Source organism: Arabidopsis thaliana, chromosome 4 (genome assembly GCF_000001735.4).
Source record: "Arabidopsis thaliana chromosome 4, partial sequence".
Lineage (NCBI taxonomy): Eukaryota > Viridiplantae > Streptophyta > Magnoliopsida > Brassicales > Brassicaceae > Arabidopsis > Arabidopsis thaliana.
In genome coordinates, this window is record NC_003075.7 from 4,354,798 (window position 1) to 4,377,183 (window position 22,386).

The window sequence follows — 22,386 nt, forward strand, 5'->3', positions numbered from 1 at the left end:
TCAAGAGTTTTTTGGGTTCCACCTCTTGGAAAAATATATTCATTTCGGTGAAATCTAAATGATGAGTTCGCTCTTCACAAGACTAGATTTCATCCCTCAAGGATTTTTCCGAGTTTCACCTCTTCGAAAAATATATTCATTTCGGTGAAATCTAAGTGATGAGTTCGCTCTTCACAAGACTAGATTTCATCCCTCACGGATTTTTCCAAGTTCCACCTCTTGGAAAAATATATTCATTTTGGTGAAATCTAAGTGATGAGTTCGCTCTTCACAAGACTAGATTTCACCCCTCAAGAGTTTTTTGGGTTCCACCTCTTGGAAAAATATATTCATTTTGGTGAAATCTAAGTGATGAGTTCGCTCTTCACAAGACTAGATTTCATCCCTCAAGGATTTTTCCGAGTTTCACCTCTTGGAAAAATATATTCATTTCGGTGAAATCTAAGTGATGAGTTCGCTCTTCACAAGATTAGATTTCATCCCTCACGGATTTTTCCAAGTTCCACCTCTTGGAAAAATATATTCATTTTGGTGAAATCTAAGTGATGAGTTCGCTCTTCACAAGACTAGATTTCGTCCCTCAAGGATTTTTCCAAGTTCCACCTCTTGGAAAATATATTCATTTCGGTGAAATCTAAGTGATCAGTTCGCTCTTTACAAGACTAGATTTCATCCCTCAAGGAATTTTCTAAGTTCCACCTCTTGGAAAAATATATTCATTTCGGTGAAATCTAAGTGATTAGTTCGCTCCTCACAAGACTAGATTTCATCCCTCAAGGATTTTTCCGAATTCCATCTCTTGGAATAATATATTCATTTCGGTGAAATTTAAGTGTTGAGTTCGCTCTTCACAAAACTAGATTTCATCCCTCAAGGATTTTTCCGAGTTCCATCTCTTGGAAAAATATATTCATTTCGGTGAAATTTAAGTGTTGAGTTCGCTCTTCACAAAACTAGATTTCATCCCTCAAGGATTTTTCCGAGTTTCACCTCTTGGAAAAATATATTCATTTCGGTGAAATCTAAGTGATGAGTTCGCTCTTCACAAGACTAGATTTCATCCCTCACGGATTTTTCCAAGTTCCACCTCTTGGAAAATATATTCATTTCGGTGAAATCTAAGCGATGAGTTCGCCCTTCACAAGACTAGATTTCATCACTCAAGGATTTTTCCAAGTTCCACCTCTTGGAAAAATGTATTCATTTCGGTGAAATCTAAGTGTTGAGTTCGCTCTTCACAAGACTAGATTTCATTCTCAAGGATTTTTCCAAGTTGCACCTCTTGGTAAATGTTGGAGCTGGATTCCCCTCCAAGAATCCTTCTGCGAAAATACCAAGCCAGCCCACAAAAGCCCACCAAGCCCACCAAGTAGAGGACCTACGCAGCTGACGTGCCCACATACGCGAATGGGTACTTGGGCCAGATAAGCCCAGTCACCTGATGAAGGGAGATAAGCGAATAATGACCTAGGAACTGATGACGAGATATTCGCGGAGCGGACCTGATATCTCGGAACTGACCTCCCGAATATCCAGGAGGATCTCCGCAGAGCCCGGACGGAGTTACCACGTGCGTAGACCTATATAAGGGAGCAAGGACGACTTGGAAGAGACATTCAATCTAGCTTACATTCACACACACACTTTTACACTTGTAATCTCTTTTCACATTGTAAAAGCTTTGTCATAATTAATACAAAAGTCCATTCGTTCTTAGCAATATAACTCTCCAGGTTTCAGTGAAGATCTAGCCGTCCTTTCTCATAATCTTAAATACAAATCTCTAGTGTGGATTTCAGAACCCACATTTCACGCCGTCTGTGGGGACGAAAACAGATCATTTCAACACCTAAACTAACACATCAATTGTGACCAACGATCATGGATCCCAATTCATCCAATTCATCGGGATCTGGTTTACCAGTTCAGATCCCAAACGATGACGTTACGGACGGGCACCTCCCAACGGATCTCCCTCCCGGAGCCCAGGTTGATGTTGTCCATAATACTGACATGGAGAACATCTCCTAAAACTTGAATTCTTCTGGATCTGACCAAATCACTCCCCCTCCGCAAACAAGGGGCGGAGAACGAAACGTCACGATACAGCCTCCAAACGGAGATAACCCGGCCAACCCGTCTAATCAGGTCCCTCCGCGACCTGCCAGCGAATTGGCCGAGCTCCACGCAATGATCATGAACTTGATCAACTTAACCAAAAACCAAGAAATTGCGCATCGCAACCTCGCCGCAATTGTGGGTCAGCAGAGACGCGACTCCACTCGCATGGTACATGAGGTAGAGCGCGATACCGCGGGTAAGGAGGTTCCCCCCCCCTCGCGAAACTAGGATTCCTGCCCAGGTCCCCATAGATCTGACAGGTACCGTCTCCCTTGCCGATCCTACTCCGAGAACTCGTCTGGATTTCGCTTCGATAGACGTCTCACATCCTATCAACCGGTAGGTCGCCTTTTTACAGGCACCTGCGAATGCTCTCGTCAAAAACCTGGCAACAGGAAACGAAACAAGCACAACGCCTGCCTTCCCAAGGCTACCGGTCCCAACTTTACTATCGATGGGCTGTTCGCCCCCTAGGTACACGTGGACGAGAAACCAAACAACCGCATCCAGTTCCCGCATTCCCGGGAGCTCAACGCAACAACAGACCTCTATCGCTAATCCGCCATCCGTTTCCCGGATACCAGGAAGCGACCTCCTTAACAGTCCAACCGATCCCCAAGCACCGGTCGATCCGCATAACGTCGTGGATATGGAAACATTCCGCAATTACGCAGCTCAAACAAATGCGAACATGGCTCAAATGCATTCGCGAATGCACCTAGCAGTGAGTGATGCTCCCGACATAGATCGCGTGATCGAAGATACCATGCGCACCCTGTTCACGAATAGGATCGCTCGTTTTTGCCTCCGAGACGTCGGGAGACTCCGTTTCCCGGAGTACGACGGAACGAGCGACCCAAAGGCTCATCTGAGATCCTTCCGTTTCGCTATAACATGAGCGTACCTGACAGACGAAGAAAATGAAGCAGGTCATTGCCGTTTCTTCGTAGAAAACCTCGTAGGTCACGCCCTCGAATGGTTTGCTAGCCTCGAAGGGAACTCCATTGATACCTTCGACCAGCTCGCCACCGCTTTCTTAAAACAGTATTCGGTACTTATCGAACACAGGACGTCTGAAGCCGACCTCTGGAGTCTCACTCAACTTCAGAACGAATCCCTGCGATCTTACGTCAAAAAATTCAAAGCAATCAAATCGAAAATTGCGAACCTAAACAAAGAGGTAGCCATAGCAGCCCTTCGTAACGGTCTGTGCACTACAACAAATATCCACATTCTTATCACGAGAGAAACGCTATAAAATGTCATTAATAGCGTTTTCATAAACGCTGTCTTATGCCCCTGTTATGGTAAACCCTCCATATACGATAGCATTTTTTCCGTATGCTATGATATAGTATTCTACCATAGCATTAGTAAAATGCTTTCATTTATCGACTATAATAGCGATATATATAGGCTATGATCTATAATGTTTTTGATGCTGTAATATTCAGTGTCATGACTCTAATTTTATGCGGTTGTTTGAATCTATTTGCATTTGGTGGAACCTGTTTAGTTTTCAAAATATCCAATACATATATAATAATAAACATCCAAAAAGTATACACCATTTCATAAACCAAAAATCAATTCATACTTAACACAAGTCTCAATCCAACACTTAAACTAATATGCTAACTTCTATATACTACTTTTGCCAATGAAGTTATTGATGAGATCATGCAAATTCCTTACTTCGTTTTTTAGATATTGGACTCCGTTCTTCAAGTAAGTTAGCTCAGCTTCATAGGTTGTTGTAGTCTCTTCCTTTCTCTTAGGTTTTCGAAAAAATTGCTACCTTTTCTCTTAGGTTTTCCCCAAAGACTGTTGTCTTCATCTATCTCACTGTCCTCAACGACGAGATTCATTATATCTTCTGTTAGAACATGAAATAAAACAAGTAAGATTTCGGCTTCTTGAACACAAACTTATTAAGTCACATTATTAGTAAACAAATCTTTTTACTCACCTGAAAACTCAATCTGCGAATGAGACATAACTTTAGCCTGAGAAGAGACTAATTCCATTTCCTTTCTACCTTTACTTTCTCCAAGAAACGCAAACTCAAGACCATCACTTGTATCCATCATCGGTGACTCATAGACACAACTCGAACACCATTGACTTAGATCAGGAACTTCTGAGAATTCTGAAAACAAAAATGACAAACGACATAAGTGAAATCAATCCAGCTAATCTAGCTAACCACTAACAATCCACAAAATGATGTTTTTGAAACCAAACCAATAAAGCAAGTCTGATGCTACCTTGACTATCACCCATCTCTCAATTCTCTATATTCGAAAGTCAAGTCTTTTTCTCTGTCTCCTTGGTCTTAACCAAAACTCAGTCTCCTAGTAGCTTAATTGAAGCTAAGTATATTGTCAATATTGAAGCAAGAAAGAATATGTATAGAGGAAAAGAAACTTAGGAAGGAATCTTGATACTCACATAAAGCCATAATCTTCAAGTATTACCTGAAACAAGTTAACCAAGTAAGCACCAAACAACATAAAAAACAAAACGAAATCCTTTTTATGCTACATATGCTAACAAAGAGACCTTGCTTAATGACCTAAGATACTACAATATCCACGGCTGAATGCAATGTCGAACCATACACACAACATAATTCAACATGAGGAAGAACACTTAAGATGTTATAGATAAAGTATTTGTAATTAGATTTATGAATCATAGTGATTTGAGATAGACCACAACCTTGGAGAAGAGAGAAACGAACCCAGAGAAAGAGATGTTGAGTCGTTTCTTGGTTTTTGTCTCACAGTCAATTCGTCGAACATCTTGTGTGCACAAAAACACTTCAAAAACGTTACCCTTTTGAGCTGCAGATTCAAAGAAAGAGGAGAGACAAAACCAACAGAGGAGAGACACAACCAACAAACAAGGATTAGAAGCTATAGATTCAAAGGGAAAAGAGAGACAAATCAACAAACCTTTTCCAACTAAAGCAATCTCTAACTGAAACGTGAGAGGATGAGTGAAAGAAGAGAGAAAGGAGGAGAGAAAGGTGAAGAACAATGTAGAATTTTGGATGTGTGAAGTGGAATTAGAGATGGACAAAAGAAGAAATTTAGGGTTTGAAGGAATCAATTTGGGGGATTTTTTTTTCTTAAGATGTGTTTAGCGTTTTGTCGCTTAATATTTTTAGATCTGAGACATAAGGCGCTTAAGTGAATTTTTTCGCATAAGTATTGGCGGAATAGATGATTTTAGCTTCCCGCTTAGTGATTTTCTATCATAGCGTTTATCAAACGCTATTACAAAATAATCAAAATAAAAATTTAGTTTTCATAGCAGTAACGAAAAATGAGCTATCCTCTTGTGCTATTAATGTGGATATTTGTTGTAGTGGTGGTTCTCCTCTAGGTTTCGTGAGGAACTCACTGTTAGATAACCGGTCTCTTTAGACAATGCCCTTCACAAAGCTCTCCACTTCGCCAAAGCCGAAGAGGAGCTCGCTGTGCTGGCCTTACGATTCAAAGAATCTAAAACGCAAAACGCTCCCCTTGCAATTAAAAAACCCTTCAAAAAGGAAAACTAAACGCAGGGGCAGCATACCTTATTCGCAATAGAAGAGGCAGCTGAGGACGAGAGTCCAGAAACTTGACCTCGGAAAATATTGCAAGTACCACAAAAAAAGAGGACATTCCACCGAGGAGTGTCGCGCCGTTAAAAAGTTAATCGCAGCTGGGGGTAAAACTAAAAAAGGTTCAAACCCCAAAGTTGAAACCCCTCCTCCCGACGAACAGGAGGAGGAGCAAACTCCCAAGCAAAAGAAACAGGAACGAACACCGGAGGGAAGTGACTCTCCCCCACCTGCTAGGAGAGAACGCATAGACCTAGTCTTTGCAAAACTCGATCTAGGTGGCAGGACAGGAAGGTCAGTCACCACACCTCCCCCCGCCCCGCATAAGAAAAACATGAGGTTTCCATTACGCCTCTCGAAATTCTGCAGAAGCGCAACTGAGCACCTCTCCCCGAAACGCATCGATTTCATCATTGGAGGGTCTCAGCTCTGCAACGACTCAATCAATTCGATCAAAACTCATCAGAGGAAAGCAGATTCTTACACAAAAGGCAAGAGCCCGATGATGGGACCTGACCACCAGATCACATTCTGGGAAAGCGAAACCACCGACCTCGATAAACCTTACGATGACGCTCTCGTTATTCGAATCGATGTAGGCAACTATGAACTTTCCGTATAATGATCAAGACGGGAAGCTCAGTTGACGTACTCTTTTACGAGGCCTTCAAAAAAATGGGGCACCTCGATTCCGAGCTGCAAGGCAGAAAAACGCCACTTACCGGGTTTGCTGGAGATACGACATTTTCTCTAGGAACCATCCAGCTCCCAACCGTCGCACGAGGAGTGAGGCGACTCACGAGTTTCCTCGTAGTCGATAAGAAAGCTCCTTTCAACGCAATACTGGGAAGACCATGGCTACACGCCATGAAAGCCGTCCCATCAACCTACCACCAATGCGTTAAATTCCCCTCGGACAAGGGGATAGCAGTCGTATACGACAGCCAACGTAGCTCCCGAAAGTGCTATATGGGCAGCTACGAGCTTATCAAAAAAGTTGACCCCGTAGTACTAATGATAGAAGACAAACTCACGAAAATGAAAATAGTCAGATCCTCTGACCCTTCTTAGAGCAGACCTCGAAAACCGTTGATAACACAGGTCTACATAGACGAATCAGATCCCAAACGATGCTTTGGGATAGGTCAAGACCTCGACCCAGCGATACGAGAGGATCTCATAACCTTTCTCAAAGAAAATAAAGACAGCTTCGCCTGGTCAAGTGCGAACTTCCGAGGAATAAGCCTACTGTTATAAAGTAATGCCCTTTGGTTTAAAAAACGCTGGAGCTACTTACCAAAGATTGGTGAACAGAATGTTCGCCGACCAGCTAGGTAAAACGATAGAGGTCTATATCGACGACATGCTGGTCAAGTCAGCTCGCGAAAAAGAACACGTCCAGCAATTAAGAGAATGCTTCAAAATCCTAAACAAATTTGAAATGAAGCTAAACCCCGAGAAATGCTCTTTCAGAGTTCCCTAAGGAGAATTCCTCGGATACCTAGTAACTGAAAGAGGCATCAAGGCCAATCCTAAGCAGATTGCAGCCTTCATCGACATGCCATCGCCAAAAACGGCACGGGAGGTCCAACGTCTAACCGGCCGTATCGCCGCCCTCAACAGGTTCATATCCAGGTGTACCGATAAATGCGTCCCTTTCTATCAGCTCCTCCGAAAGGATAAAAAGTTTGATTGGAATGAGGACTGCGAGCAAGCCATCAAACAATTGAAAGCGTACCTGTCCGAACCACCCATACTCGCAAAACCCGAAGAAGGAGAACCGTTGTACCTGTACACGGCAGTCTCCCGAACCGCGATAAGCGGCGTCCTGGTGAGAGAAGATCACGAAGGACAGAAACCGATCTATTACGTTAGTAAAACGTTGATAGACGCTGAAACCCGTTATCCAGCAATGGAAAAACTGGCACTGGCCTAGTCATGTCAGCTCGAAAACTGAGACCATATTTTCAATCACATCCCATCGTAGTGATGACGTCTCAACCAATCAGAACCATTATGCACAGTCCAACTCAATCAGGTCGAGTTGCAAAATGGGCTATAGAACTAAGTGAGTACGATATAGAATATCGCACCAGCACCAGCTTGAAAGCACAGGTCCTAGCCGACTTTGTAATCGAGCTCCCGTTAGCGGACCTGGATGGAACCAACTCCAATAAGAAATGGCTCCTCCACGTCGATGGCTCCTCCAACCAACAGGGATCCGGAGTAGGAATACAACTCACCTCCCCCACCGGGGAAGTCAGCGAACAATCGTTCCAACTCGGATTATACGCATCAAACAACGAGTCTGAGTACGAAGCCCTCATTGCTGGCATTAAGATAGCTTAAGGAATGACGAGCGCATGGAAGCGTACCTCAAACTAGTCAAAATCCCCAAAGGAGAAAACACCTCTGTAGACGGCTTGGCAGCTCTCGCCTCCACGTCAGATCCTTTCGTCAAAAGAATTATCCCGGTCGAAGGAATAGAACACCCGAGCATCGACCTAATGGTCAAACACGCTGGGACGAAAACACGCTGAAGCACCACCCCGTGGCTAGAGCTCTTGCAGCAGCCGCGGAGATAGGTGCAGCGGAGGAAGAGCCGGAGCTTGGAACCCCCGAACAACCTACCTCGTACAAACCTGAACCGTACAACGACTTGAGAATCCCAATCATCGATTACATCGAACGAGGGATCACACCTCCCGACAAGTGGGAGACAAGAAAACTCAAAGCCCAGAGCGCAGGGTACTGCATCATGGAAGGGAGACTTATGAAACGCAACATCGCAGGTCCCTATATGGTGTGTACCTACGGGCAACAAACGAAAGACCTCATGAAAAGCAAGCGCGAGGGGCAATGTGGTAGCCACTGTAGTGGACGTACCCTCGCCCTCAGAGTTAAAAAGCAAGGCTACTTCTGGCCAACAATGCTAGCCGATTGCATAGCTCATTCACTCAGGTGCGATAAATGCCAACGACATGCACCTGCTCTTCATCAACCTCCCGAGGAAATGTCCTCGATATCTTCTCCTTACCCGTTTATGAAGTGGTCCATGGACGTCGTAGGTCCCATGGAAGCCTCCGGTGGGAAGAAAAGACTAAAAAACCTGCTGGTCCTCACCGACTACTCTACCAAATGGATTGAGGCTAAATCCTTCCAACAGGTAACCGAGAAACAAGTCGAGGACTTCGTATGGGAAAATATCATATGCCGACATGGCATACCTTATGAGATCGTCACCGATAACGGGACTAACCTCACCTCGGGAAAAATCAAAGCATTTTGCGACAAGTGGAAGATCCGTCTTACCACATCCACCCCCCGTTACCCACAAGGTAGGCAGAAGCCGCCAACAAAGCTATACTTAACAACATCAAGAAAAGACTTGATTCCAAAAAATCAATGTGGTCCGACGTGCTCCACGGAGTTCTCTGGGCCTAACGAACTACACCTCGCAAGTCAACACAAGAAACACTGTTCTCTCTCGCCTATGGTTTAGAAGCAGTAATCCCTGTCGAAACCATAGTACCAAGCGTGAGAAGGACCGCCAGTCCTGCTAACTCGGACCTGAACACACAAATGTTACAGGACAACATGGACTTCATCGATGAACGCAGAGATCAGGCAATGATGCGAGTTCAAAACTATCAACAAGCTGTCGCCCGCTACTATAACTTCAATATCCAAATTCGGAGATTCGAAGTGGGAGAGCTCGTTTTACGAAAAGTGTTCAGCAACACGAGAGAGCTAAACGCTGGAAAACTGGGAACTAACTGGGAAGGTCCCTATCGAATCACCGAGGTGGTATGTGACGGCGTCTATAAGCTCGTAAAAGTAATCAACGGAGTACCTGAGTTACGGCCTTGGAATGCCATGCATCTCAAGATATACCACAAATAGGTACTCAAAAACAATCGAACTAGGATAAGGCTTGATCTCTTGGCAGGGTACGTAGGCAGCTCCCCCCAAGAGCGCAGCCACCACTTCAATCAAATCACAAAAGGGCTTAATCCCCTAACCAGGTATGCAGGCAGTCACCTCCGCAAACGCAATTACCATCTCAACCCTTCCATTTGAAAGACGAAACTTCAACAAGGGAAACAAACATCGCATCTTCCATCAACGAAGATCAGCTGCTCACCTAACAGTTCAATCTCCCCTCTGTATCGAGGAGGTCCCTGCTCGATGACCAAACGCCAGATTGTCGCTTGCTTTACCTCTTTTTGTACTTAACAATTTCGAGATAAGAATAAAAGAAAATTTTGATACTCATTATCATATTTTGCAAAAACAATCATTTACACTATGATTTAAAACTCATTCGTAATCTTACGATACCCAAAGCCCAACACCCGAATGTTGGCGGATCCATTTTGTGATCTCGCTTCTAAAGAGTCGATAGTGAACTAAACTTATCAGAACACATCACTTCGGCTTCATCGGAGCTCACCTACTACAACCAAATCTAACTCTTTCGCTATCAACAAATAACATAGTAAACAAGGAAGAAACGAAGGTTTCATTCGCGACCTGGCGATACCACAAGCCCAGCTCCCAAAATCTGGCAGGTCCCTTGTGTGACCTCACTTCAACAGGTTCTCGAGACAAAACAACTCAAACTCACTCAAAGTTTTAACCTTCAAAGAACATACCATATCACATCCGAAATAACTTGGACTCGAAACAAGTCCAATTATTATCCGGAACATGGACAAAGCGAGGTGATCATACACCAAAATCAACGAAGTGTCAACCCTCGAACGAAAGATAAAAAATACTTGCTAAAAAGGATAAAAGCCTTCCCAGGCATCCAAGTGCTTAAACGAACAAAAGATAAAAGCCTTCCCAGGCACCAAGTTCAAAAAGCAATAAACGAAAGGATAAAAGCCTTCCCAGGCACCAAGTCTGAAACAAAACACAAAATCCTAAAACAAACAAGGAGTCTGGCGTAGTGAAGACAGTACCAGAACCCTCCGCGAGACCTCCCGGAAACGCGTCTTTGTTGCTCCCGAACTCGTCCAAGCCAATTGGCGTCCCTTGCTCGTCGACGTCCATCGGACGTACCACCGAAATCTCTGAAACCTGCGGGAGATCCAACTTGCTTAGAGTAAAGTCTGATACCTCCTTCGATTTGCACCGTGCCTCTAGTTCATCCATCTCTGCTTGCAGCCGAGGTTTCTCCACGGTCAGATCGATAGCAACCTTTGTGATCTGGTCGATCAAAGCCAGGTTCGACTCCACCTCGGCCGCTTGCCCCTCCAGTACCGTGTACTCCTTTTTGGCGACCCACTTCTCCTTGATCCCAGCCAGCAGCTTCGAATACGCAGCAGCCAACTCAACCTTAGCATCATGAACTGCCTTCTTTGCCCCTAGTGCAGTCGAAGTCAGGTCCATCACCTCTTTGGAGAGCTCTTCCCTCCTCTGCTCCAAGCGATGAATCTGCTTCCTCGCCGTCTGCTTGTCGGCTTGCAACCCCCCGATCTCCATCTCCATGAGCCCGATCTTCTCAGCATAACCTTTCTCGAGGTCTTTTGAAGTGGACAACTCCATTTTCAGCCTCTCGATCTCTGCCTGAAATAACAATTAGGTCAGAATCATCGAATCATCGATGAATTATATACAAACAAGTCAAAACCGAGGTGTACCTGGAACGAGACTTCGCGATCCTGACCAGCCTTCACACTCAACGCCAGCTCCCGGTTGAGGGTCTTTCCTTCTTCGAGCTCACTCACCGAGGGGACCTAGCTCAGACGCTGCTCATAGAGAGCGACCAGCTTGTTTGTGGCAGCTATCGCCTACCGAAGGCAAAACAGAAAGTTACGACTAGCATAAGAATAGAATTAGAAGGAGACAATTATCGACTATTACCTAGCCCTCCTTCGCCATCATGTCAGCATAGGCCGCCACCTCGGCCATGTTCTTCACTCCAGGAACCTGGCAGTTCCTCCCTTTGATGTGCCAAAGCAGGTTCGCCAACCCAGCCTCGTCCTCAACGATCAGGTGATCACGGTCGTGAGTGTAAGACCAGTGGAAAGGCCTTCTTCCCGCGGATCCTCCGCCGGAGTTGGACGTCTGCCTCACTTCCTGAGACCGGTTTGAAGACCTGCCCCCACCCCTGGAGCCTCGTCCTCCGCCATGGGACCTGCCCGAGGATCGCCTATCCGCGGAGGCAGCTGCTCCGGAATAGCAGCCGTAGGTTCCATCCTCTCCTCTCTGGGAGTGGCGACCCCCTGAAGTTCACGACCAACTCAGCCGCAGGATTCACCTCCGTCTGGGTCCGAGCTCTTTTCGGAGAGGACGGTACACCATCAGAACGAACAACTGCAGATGACCCAGATACCTGATTGTTATCTGACTGACCTGCTGCAGCAGAGGTCCCGGTATTGATCTCAGGAAGTGAGGGATGAGACGCTGAGGCAGATGCGCTGGAAACAGCTAGATTGTTTCGAGCCGCGGTCACTGCGGCCGAAAGATCACCAGCACAAGCAGGAGCCCCGGCGTTGGCTCGTTGAACACGAAGGCTTGGACGCCTCATTCTTCTAATGAGCGAGAGTTCTGAAGTAGAGCTGGAGTTAGGAGGAACTGAACAAACAAAGCACGACATTTGTTAGTTAGCAGCTCGAGTTGCGCAGCTGTCTCGATAACTCGTACATTTTAAAAAAAAAATATAACGGAACTCGTACCTATAGGCAGATTAGCCTCGGGGACTGGTTAAATCTGCAGGACCTCTTCGATCGGATCTAGCTATGCTGCTGGAGGGACGATTGCGGGAACTGCTGGAGCTACGGGAACTGCTGGATCTACGGCAAGAGCAGCTACGATGCGATCTCTGCTAAAAGTGGACTAGTTAGTCTGACCACGTCGGAGAAGGGTTAACAGCTCGAGTTCCGTCTCCGAGAGAGTAACTTCCTTGGTCCTTGCTACAAACCATAAAAAAAAAACAATTAATTTAAGTATTAATGTTCAGCAAAAGCAGTCAAGGATTCAACACAAACAACAAAGAAAAATCAAGAGGCTCAGGTCTCCATCTGACCCAGGTTGGTAGACCAGGTCCTTGTTATCCTCGCGGGATCAAAACTGCCAATTGAATGACAATCTACTCTGAAAAAGAAGTACTTGGATCGCCAATTGGTGTCTCGACAAGCCTTTAAACCAACTAGGACCAGAGATCCGGGACGAGCATTGATGTAGTACGTCCCTTGGTCCCTCCTAGCATTGGTCTTGACCTGGCAGAGCTGAAGTAGGTCATGGCAGCTGAATTCTCTGTTTACTTCCCGAGCCCGGGTGAATAACGCCTGTACATGGCGGACAAAGTTTGGGCACATCTGGGGAAAGGCGAGGCCGAGACAGTAGAGCATCTCGAGGATACACACCGGAATCAGGAAAAATAGGCCACATTTCTCGAAGAAATTGGCATAAGCGCAACACCACCCGACCGACATGTTCTCAGGATGCAGCGGCAGCCTTGGGAGTATCATATTTACCTCCACCAGAACCTGGCATCTCCTCCGGAGGTCGACCAGGTCGCTGTTCGTCATCGGAGTGCCTCCTCCTTGCTTGGCAGCCTTTTTCTTCTTCGCCTTGTCGGCTCTGGTTGACGGCAGACGAATTGGACCCATTCTGCCTAGGGTTATGACGCGTCTTTGTACTCGCGGCGGTAACGCCGCCGACCTCGTCTCGAACGAAATTTCATCGTTGTCGTAACTGTGGTTGCTTTTATTCTGGGAATCTTCGAAGTCGATCATCTTTCGATTTCGACAGAGAAGGACGAGAGAGATGAAAGAAAAGAGCAAAGAAGGCAGATCGAGTAAGAGGGAATAGAAGAGAAACGAAGGAGATAGCAATAAGAAAAAAAAAGACGAGATTTTTCTACCTCTACAAAACAAAGCGCAGTAAATAATAAAGGAGGAGAGAAGTTACCTTTAGAGTCGTGTGAGTTGACGTGACGTCAAGTGGAGAGGTGGGAAGTTATTTAAAGCCATCATCACCACAATTTTTGAGATCGCAGAGATCCCTTCTTCGCGCCTGATCTGGACCGTCAGATGCGGTGCGCTGAAGAGACGCTCCATCTCAGCCGTCCACATCAGCAGCGACTTATCTCGCGTATCTACTCGAAATCTTTCGGTTAAGGAATCTGAAATTAAATCGAAATTGTTGAGTTTATCCTCAAAACCGACTGATCTTATCACATTTATCATCTTACCTGACCTATATGTCCGCTCATCGAGTTCCTCTACTCACTCAATGGGCTGGGGGGCAAATGTTGGGGCTGGATTCCCCTCCAGGAATCCACCTGCAAAAATACCAAGCCAGCCCACAAAAGCCCACCAAGCCCACCAAGTAGAGGACCTACGCAGCTGACGAGCCCACATACGCGAATGGGTACTTGGGCCAGATAAGCCCAGTCACCTGATGAAGGGAGATAAGCGAATAATGACCTAGGAACTGATGAGTAGAGGTGTCAGACGGGCCGGCCCGCGCCCATCTAGCCCGCCTCGCAGTGGGCTTTCTTTTTTCGGGCCGCGACGGGTTGGCCCGTTTAGGACCGCAGACAAAATTATCAGTGTCCAAGCCCGGCCCGCAAAGCCCATCGGATATACGGGTCGGCCCGCGGGCATTTCTCTACTACGCATCAAGGATTCTTGAGCTGTGGCATTGTCTGTACAAGGCAATATCTCGTCCAGAGCCGTATTGCTTGATGGTCTCTCAACCCATTCGCTCATTGCCACACATGTGTCTGTAGTACAAATCGAAGAAACTGCAGGAAAAGAAATGATAACAAGATCACTAAAGTCAATACATTAGTTGATAGTTGAGTAACATGTACTCAAAGATGAAAACATTACCGAGACCAAGAAAAGTCACCACAAGCATGACGATTGAAACTACGATAAGCGCCACTCTCCTGCGAGTATAGAAATGACTATTATACATTTGTTTTTCAAAATCCAAAGATTCTACAATCAATCTAAAGATAGTTTTGAATAAGAATGTATGGGTTACGCAAATTACATGGGTTACGAGAATTACATGGGTTACGCAGCGGAGTTTGTTACACAGAATCCAGGAAATGTCTTATGTGATTGGAGTTACTAGTCGATTTCTCAGTGATAGTAGCTACAGAAAAATCCAGTTTCGCTCCGATCTGATCAATTTCAGTTTGTACATTTGCAGGTAAAAGAACCTGAAGAACTGCAGCCTGCTTGGCTGAAGCAAAATAATCTGAGATAGCTCTAAGCTGCGAAATCGTGCTATCAGAACCTTAACTTAAACTCAAATCCAAAATATCCCAAAAGGAACAATGTCGTGTCTCATCTTGCAACTCATTTGTAAACCTTAATCTGAACTTAAACTCATATTCAAACCTTAATTGTAACAAGTTAAACTCAAATGTGAAACAAAAAATGAACTTAAGTCAAGAGAAAGACCTGCAACTTCTTAAACGCAAACATGATAACTGAAACATGAACTTAAACTCAAATCCAAACATGAATATCAAACTTAAAATAAAATCTCCAACTCAACATCCATCTGCATCATCCACAAGCGACTGGAAGGAAGGTAGAGTCTCATCTTCAGCATCAAATTTTTCATACTCCTCTACAAATATCATACAAACTAACAATGTTAATTCATAGACTAAGATTGTGTGACTATAAAACTTGAAAACAACTTACTTACCATTTTCATAAGATTCAAAACCTTTTAACCAATTGCGACTGCATATTAATGCTTGAACATTTCTCGGTAAAAGACGATTTCTATACTTGCTTAGAACTCGAGTTCCGATGCTAAACGATGATTCGGACGCAACTGTTGTAATAGGAATGCTTAGAATGTCACAAGCCATGGAAGCCAATTTTCCAAACCGTGGACCGTTATCTTATCAATAATTAAGAATATCTAAACTCTCAAACCCTTTTACGTTCATTGCCGGTTCATCCAAGTACATATCCAACGTCGACTTTCCATTGGCAACAACGTTTGCTTTGCGAAAAGCAAAGAAATCCTATAACAAAGATAAGAAATTAAAATAACATAACACAAAAACTAATGACTTGCTGTTTTTCATAAAAAAAACTGCATATTAACTAACAAAAACAAAACATAAGAAACTTACATCGTAATTGCTAAAATTCCCTTTTGCAGTTTCATCATCAGGTGTAACATCTTCACGAGACTCAGTTGTAGGTGATACCGCATTGGACTTGTTCTCATAAACTTCAAAAAGTTTACGTAGTTGAGCACGCAAATGTTTCATTCCTTTCTCACGAGTACTGATATCTAGTTTTGCAAAACAATAATCTGCAAGTGTAAGCTTCAACCTCGGATCAAATACTGTAGCGATTGCAAAGATATTACTTACTTCTGCCCAATACTTATCAAACCTCTCTTTCATTAGGACAATCATGTTTCTGATAACTTCATCTTGGTTGGACTCATTCACTGTTAACCAGTTTTGGAACTTCCAAACTTGCATAAAATATAAATTCGAAGTTGGATATATCGAACCTGATATAAGATTGGTTATTTGATCAAACGACTCTAAAAAATCACTCATTTGCTGTAGTCGATGCCATTCAGCATCTGTAGGATGAAATTTGTAGTTTTTGGCATCAATGACTTTGAGATTACCAAATGCAGCTCGATACTTCAGAGCCCTATCAAGCATCTTGAATGTTGAATTCCACCTATTTGCCACATCCAACAACAAACCAGCTTTCAGATTAATACCAACGTTTTCCATACACTTTGCAAATAAGATCTCACGATGTTCTGATCCTTTAACGTACTTGATACTCTCTCTAATTTTTTCTAATGTATCACCAATCCCTTTCAGCCCAATTTGAACAATGATGTTGAGAATGTGAGTTGCACATCTAACATGGAAAAACTCTCCTTTACACAACAAATCATCTCGGAGTACAAGCTGAGATTTTACAATTTCTTGCATTGTGTCATTGTTACCCGCGTTGTCTACCGTAATGGAGAAAACTTTCTTCTCAATTCCCCAGTCCTTCAATTTCCCAAGTATCTTCATCGCTAAGTTCATTCCTGTATGCGGTGGAGGGAATGCACAAAAACTAGGATCTTGTTATTGAGCTTCCAATTTCTGTCAATGTAATGTGCTGTAAGACACATATAACCTTCATGAGTGAGCGCAGACCACAAATCTGTAATTAAACTAATCCTTCCAGGAAGTTGAGCTAACTCTCTCTTCAGCTTATCCGTCTCAATCTCATAAAACTTATAAATATCTGCAGCAGCTGTGTTTCGACTAAAAAACTTGACATCCGCATTTAAATACTTCCACGTTTCTCTAACTCTCTCATACTCCACATAAGAAAATGGAAGATCATGTTGGATAATTGTCTTAGCTACCAATTCCCGGAAAACAGATTGATCTATCTTTCTAGCTTGGAATTTTGCTACTGCATTCACCATCATCTGACTAATATCACCATTTCTAGGCACGAGCTTACATATTTGCAAATGATGTCGATATGTATTCGTACCATTTTTGTGTGCATTGTACGCAAAATCTGATTTGCAATGCTTGCACATAGCTCTTTCTTCAGTTTTTCCCAAATGATTAACCTTTTTAATCACTATGAAATCGTTCCAGACTTTTGAGTATTGCCTTCTCTTCTTTGGTTTCGATGACTTTCCATTGTCCTCATCATCATCAACATCATCAGCTCCATTGTCCCCATCGTCATCTTCTTCATCATCATCATCTTCGTCTTCATCACTAATCTCAAAAACTTTTTTCGGTTTTTTAGGTGCTTCAACTTCAGACTTTTTTCTTCTCTCTGTTTTAGAGGCAGAAGCTTCATCACCCTTGCTTCTTCTTTGGGTTTTTGATGCTTCTGGTTCACACACTTTTTTCCTCTGCGTCATAGGTGTTTCTGTTTCATCTCTCAGTTTTCTTTTCAGCTTTTTAGATCCTCCTGCTTCCTCATTAGCTTGTTGTTGTTCATATCTAGCTTGTTCCAACTCAATGACTCTCCGAGATTCCACAACTAATGATCTCAAATACTCAGCATCAACAGAATTCAACGGATCCTATCATTAACAAAATACAAAATAATTGTTTATGTGTAGTCACAAATAACATACCATTACAAGTGTTAGATGCTCTGTTTTGATCTGAAATCTGAATCTAAGAAGCTTCAATGATCGTAAAAAAGAAACTTGAAGAGATAGAGAATGACTTTTCAGTTTCCTTGTTAAGCAATTGAGCGTGAACTGCTACTTCTAGGGTTTGAACTGCACAAGAAACTCTAATAGAGAGAAAAGGTTTGAAAGCCTCTATGAGAAATGAAGGGTTTTAAAAGAGTTGGTTTTTCTTTCGCGGGCTACCCGCATACCCGCAGACGGCAACGGGCTTGTCTGCTATAATCCGCAGTCCGTAATGGCCTGCCCGCGAGGCCCGCTAATTTGTGGACAAAAAAATCAACGTCCAAGCCCGCTCCGCCATGGGCTACTTGGACAAAGCCCGCGGGCTAGCGGCCCGCTTGACAACTCTACTGATGAGGAGATATTCGCGGAGCGGACCTGATACCTCGGAACTGACCTGCCGAATATCCAGGAGGATCTCCGCAGAACCCGGATAGAGCTACCACGTGCGTAGACCTATATAAGGGAGCAAGGACGACTTGGAAGAGACATTCAATCTAGCTTACATTCACACACACACTTTTACACTTGTAATCTCTTTTCACATTGTAAAAGCTTTGTCATAATTAATACAAAGAGAATATTACGTAATTAGGCACTTTTAAAAAAGTTAATGCCTAATTAGGCACTTTAAAAAGACCAGACACTTTTGATAGGTTATTTGACACATTTACCCTTTAAATACATCTCTCTTTCGTTATATTTTATTTGTTTCTTTCTCCTTCTCCTCTCTCCTCTCTCCTTCTCTCTCTTTCTCTTCTCTCTCTTTCTCTTATTTTTCAAGAACAAATAATCAAGCGGAGAAAATAAAAACCTTTACCATGATTTTGATCTCTCTCTCTCCCTCTTTTCCCACCATCATCCAACTTATCAGTTCGTTCCTCAATTTTGTTATACTTGAATTTTTAGGGTTTTGTTGAAATCTGATATTCAGATTTTGCTCTTTCTCTCTCTCTTTACTGCAAAATTACTATGAATCATTTCTCTCAAGGATAGCTTCATTAGTCAAGTTTCAGATTACAAAAACGACTTGAAGCAATCTGTTACCGTCTTAAAGCGTAACATCAAGCACATCCGCGATTGGTTCGAAGAAGAATCCTTTGCTGCCTTCTCCAAGTTAGTACTCTCTCTCTCACATGATTCCTATTGATTTTCATGTCATTATCTCCAATTCTCCATCTAACACACTAAGCATATGTGTTCGTGTCTTTGATTCATGTCATTATCTCCAATGCCCCATTTTACATTTCTTCAAATCTTTACTTAGATCTTAGATTCGTTCTCCAGCTAATTCTGGGTATCAATTTGATATAAGAAATTGATTAAAAAAATTGTTTCCTTTGTTCATTGTTCTTATGTTTAGCATTTAGATCTGCAATTGATATTGGTCGAATTTCGTAAAGATCACATTTTTACGATTTGAATTGTTCCAAAAGTTTTCGTTTTTTTCCATCGAATTTAATTTTGGCGATTATCGTTCATACATAAACTTGTGTATTGAACTGAAACGACCCAGTGAGTCATTAGATGTCCACATGGACTAAATCTCTTGGACAATCATCAATGGATACATGTTGTCTTTGATTTGCTGTGAATTTGTTTTATCTCTCAGTAAAATTATCACTTTCTTGTTTATGCTTACAATATATTTTATGGTTTAGAGTTTTGTTTTACGATTTTGGATTTAGTGGATAAAGGATTAGGGATTGAGGGTTTGGGTTTAATTTTAGGGTAAGGAAATTAGATTTTAGTGCAAAGCCTTAATGGTATAAGGTTTACACACCACGAACCATTTGTTTGTGTCAACAACATTGTATCATATTCTAAAAATATGTTTGTTGATGGACCTTGTATTGATATATATAAAGCGAACTGTTTGGATAAGTTTATGTGGACAATATATATTGGATACATAATTAGGAACATAGTTTAATATGCGATATTTGTTAAAAATATATAATACTACTTAGCCTATAAATATTTTTATTTGATTTAAATCATTTCATATAATACTAACTGTTTGGATAAGTTTACGTGGACAATATATATTGGATACATAATTAGAAACATAGTTTAATATCTGATATTTGTTGGGAATATATAATATTACTTAGGCTTAAATATTTTTATTTGATTTAAAGCATTTCGTATAATGCAAACTGTTTAGATATGTTTACGTGGATAATATATATTGGATACATAATTAGAAACATAGTTTAATATCTGATATTTGTTGGGAATATATAATATTCCTTAAGCTTAAATATTTTTATTTGATTTAAATATTTTATTTGATTAAACTAAATTTTAACAAATCTGACTATTAATTTTTAATTTGTTATCTCTATCTAATATCACTTACAATATATTGCTTTGCTGTTATTTAATTTGGCAAAAAAAATTAATTTATTTGCTGTTTTTTTTCCTTCTCACGTTTGTAAGGGTAAATTGGTCACAAAATCAGGAAAAAAGTGGAAAAGTGCCCACTCCCTCAAAAGTGTCCCAAACGTCCAAACTTTATCAATAAGTGCCTTATAATGGAACATTCCCTAATACAAAAGTCCATTCGTTCTTAGCAATATAACTCTCAAGGTTTCAGTGAAGATCTAGCCCTCCATTCTCATAATCTTAAATACAAATCTCTAGTGTGGATTTCAGAACCCATAATAAATATATTCATTTCGGTGAAATCTAAGTGATGAGTTCGCTCTTCAAAAGACTAGATTTCATCCCTCAAGGATTTTTCCAAGTTTCACCTCTTGGAAAAATATATTCATTTCGGTGAAATCTAAGTGATGAGTTTGCTCTTCACAAGACTAGATTTCATCCCTCAAGGATTTTTCCAAGTTTCACCTCTGGGAAAAGTATATTCATTTCGGTGAAATCTAAGTGATGAGTTCGCTCTTCACAAGACTAGATTTCATCCCTCAAAGATTTTTCCGAGTTCCATCTCTTGGAAAAATATATTTATTTCAGTGAAATTTAAGTGTTGAGTTCGCTCTTCACAAAACTAGATTTCATCCCTCAAGGATTTTTCCGAGTTCCATCTCTTGGAAAAATATATTCATTTCGGTGAAATTTAAGTGTTGAGTTCGCTCTTCACAAAATTAGATTTCATCCCTCAAAGATTTTTCCAAGTTCCACTGCTTGGAAAAATATATTCATTTCGGTGAAATCTAAGTGTTGAGTTCGCTCTTCACAAGACTAGATTTCATTCCTCATCGAGTTTTCCAAGTTCCACCTCTTAGAAATATATTCATTTCGGTGAAATTAAGTTTTGAGCTCGCTCTTCACAAGACAAGATTTCATCCCTCAAGTTGTTTTACAAGTTCCACCTCTCAGAAAAATGTATTCATTTTGGTGAAATTTAAGTGTTGAGTTCGCTCTTCACAAGACTAGATTTCATCCCTTAAAGATACTTTTGATGTCCGACTATCGGAAGAATGTGCTCATTCCGGTGGAATTTACGTATCGATTCAACTCTTCATGGACTCAAATTCCAGGTAAAGCGGTGGCGATTCATTTTTTTCGGAAGCAAGAAGGTCGTAAAAGAAAAAAAAAAAAAAAGAGGCCATCAACGACCTATGATGGTCCGAGATGTCCCATTGGCTATACAACCTTACTAAAGAAGTCTTGGACCTCAACAAGACTACAGCTCGTGGTGGCGAAACAACAACCTTGTCACCTCCGAAAAATGAGCACAAGTTTAGGTAGAAGCAAGGCTGAGTCTACTAAGGTCAACTCAATCGATCAAGCCATGGCACAATGATACATAGAAGTTTTCATGGTATTTCTTCGGAAATCATTAGCGGATGACCTTCAACAATTACAACCTTGACATGACAAGATCATATTTGCTCAAAAACATTTGGATCATGTATGAAGCATCGAAAATAAGTTCAACTATGGTGTACACGTTGACTCCTTAACGTAAAAAGTCTCCATCTTAAGTTACGCAAAATTGTTATAACGAAAAGCATACATATCTAAGACCAAAACGGTGGGGGCGTCTTCCAAATAATACAAAGCAACGTCAAGCCGCTTCGGAGGTGGCCCATAACATCTATGGGATGAAGATAACTGAAGTCATTATCTACAAGCAAATAAAGCGAATCTTCTCCGAAGTATAGGAGAATTTTATGGCATTATCACTTGACGTGATTAACGAATGGTTGCTACAAATTTGGAGTCCTTATTTATATCATCACCCAAAATTCAAGGAGTCAACATTCGACATTTATCAACAAGAAGCGATTCAAGTTTGAAGAGACAACTTTGATGCTTAACGACGGTCTTCTAATACTGTTCACCTTCATGAAGATGCGAATTCGATTTGGTGGAATCTAAGTGTTGAGTTCGCTCTTCACAAAATTAGATTCCATCTGACAGAGATTTTTTCAAGCTCTAACTCTTGGGAAAATGAGTTCATTTTGATGGAATCTTAGTTTTGTGTTTCCTCTTCACGAAATTAG

At 42.1% G+C, this 22,386-nt stretch overlaps 1 protein-coding gene and 4 pseudogenes across 7 annotated transcripts; 2 read left to right on the top strand and 3 right to left on the bottom strand.

The window, feature by feature from the left end:
• Positions 1-1,881: 1,881 nt before the first annotated feature.
• On the top strand, positions 1,882-3,331 carry AT4G07525 (annotated as a pseudogene; the record flags this gene model as incomplete). Its single annotated transcript has 1 exon — positions 1,882-3,331.
• A 523-nt stretch (positions 3,332-3,854) lies between these two features.
• Positions 3,855-5,364, bottom strand: AT4G07526 (uncharacterized protein; the record flags this gene model as incomplete). Of its 3 annotated transcripts, NM_148264.2 has the most annotated exons (6): positions 5,079-5,302; positions 4,843-4,943; positions 4,573-4,598; positions 4,389-4,482; positions 4,091-4,270; positions 3,855-3,997 (listed from the first exon to the last, which is right to left on the bottom strand). In NM_148264.2, the coding sequence occupies exons 4-6, from the start codon at positions 4,402-4,404 to the stop codon at positions 3,855-3,857; spliced, it is 339 nt and encodes a 112-aa protein (NP_680630.1). In that variant the 5' UTR covers positions 4,405-4,482; positions 4,573-4,598; positions 4,843-4,943; positions 5,079-5,302. The 3 variants fall into 3 exon arrangements, with proteins under 3 accessions (NP_680630.1, NP_001118944.1, NP_001118943.1); NM_001125472.1 differs by having other exon boundaries at positions 4,843-5,364; NM_001125471.1 differs by having other exon boundaries at positions 4,389-4,493; positions 4,843-5,304.
• Positions 5,365-5,555: 191 nt separating this feature from the next.
• AT4G07528 lies at positions 5,556-9,585 on the top strand (annotated as a pseudogene; the record flags this gene model as incomplete). Its single annotated transcript has 1 exon — positions 5,556-9,585.
• Positions 9,586-10,552: 967 nt separating this feature from the next.
• AT4G07530 lies at positions 10,553-13,818 on the bottom strand (annotated as a pseudogene; the record flags this gene model as incomplete). The annotated part of the gene is made up of 7 exons: positions 10,553-11,305; positions 11,380-11,475; positions 11,642-11,947; positions 12,000-12,316; positions 12,592-12,654; positions 12,828-13,607; positions 13,677-13,818.
• Positions 13,819-15,407: 1,589 nt separating this feature from the next.
• Positions 15,408-17,179, bottom strand: AT4G07540 (annotated as a pseudogene; the record flags this gene model as incomplete). The annotated part of the gene is made up of 1 exon: positions 15,408-17,179.
• Positions 17,180-22,386: the final 5,207 nt, after the last annotated feature.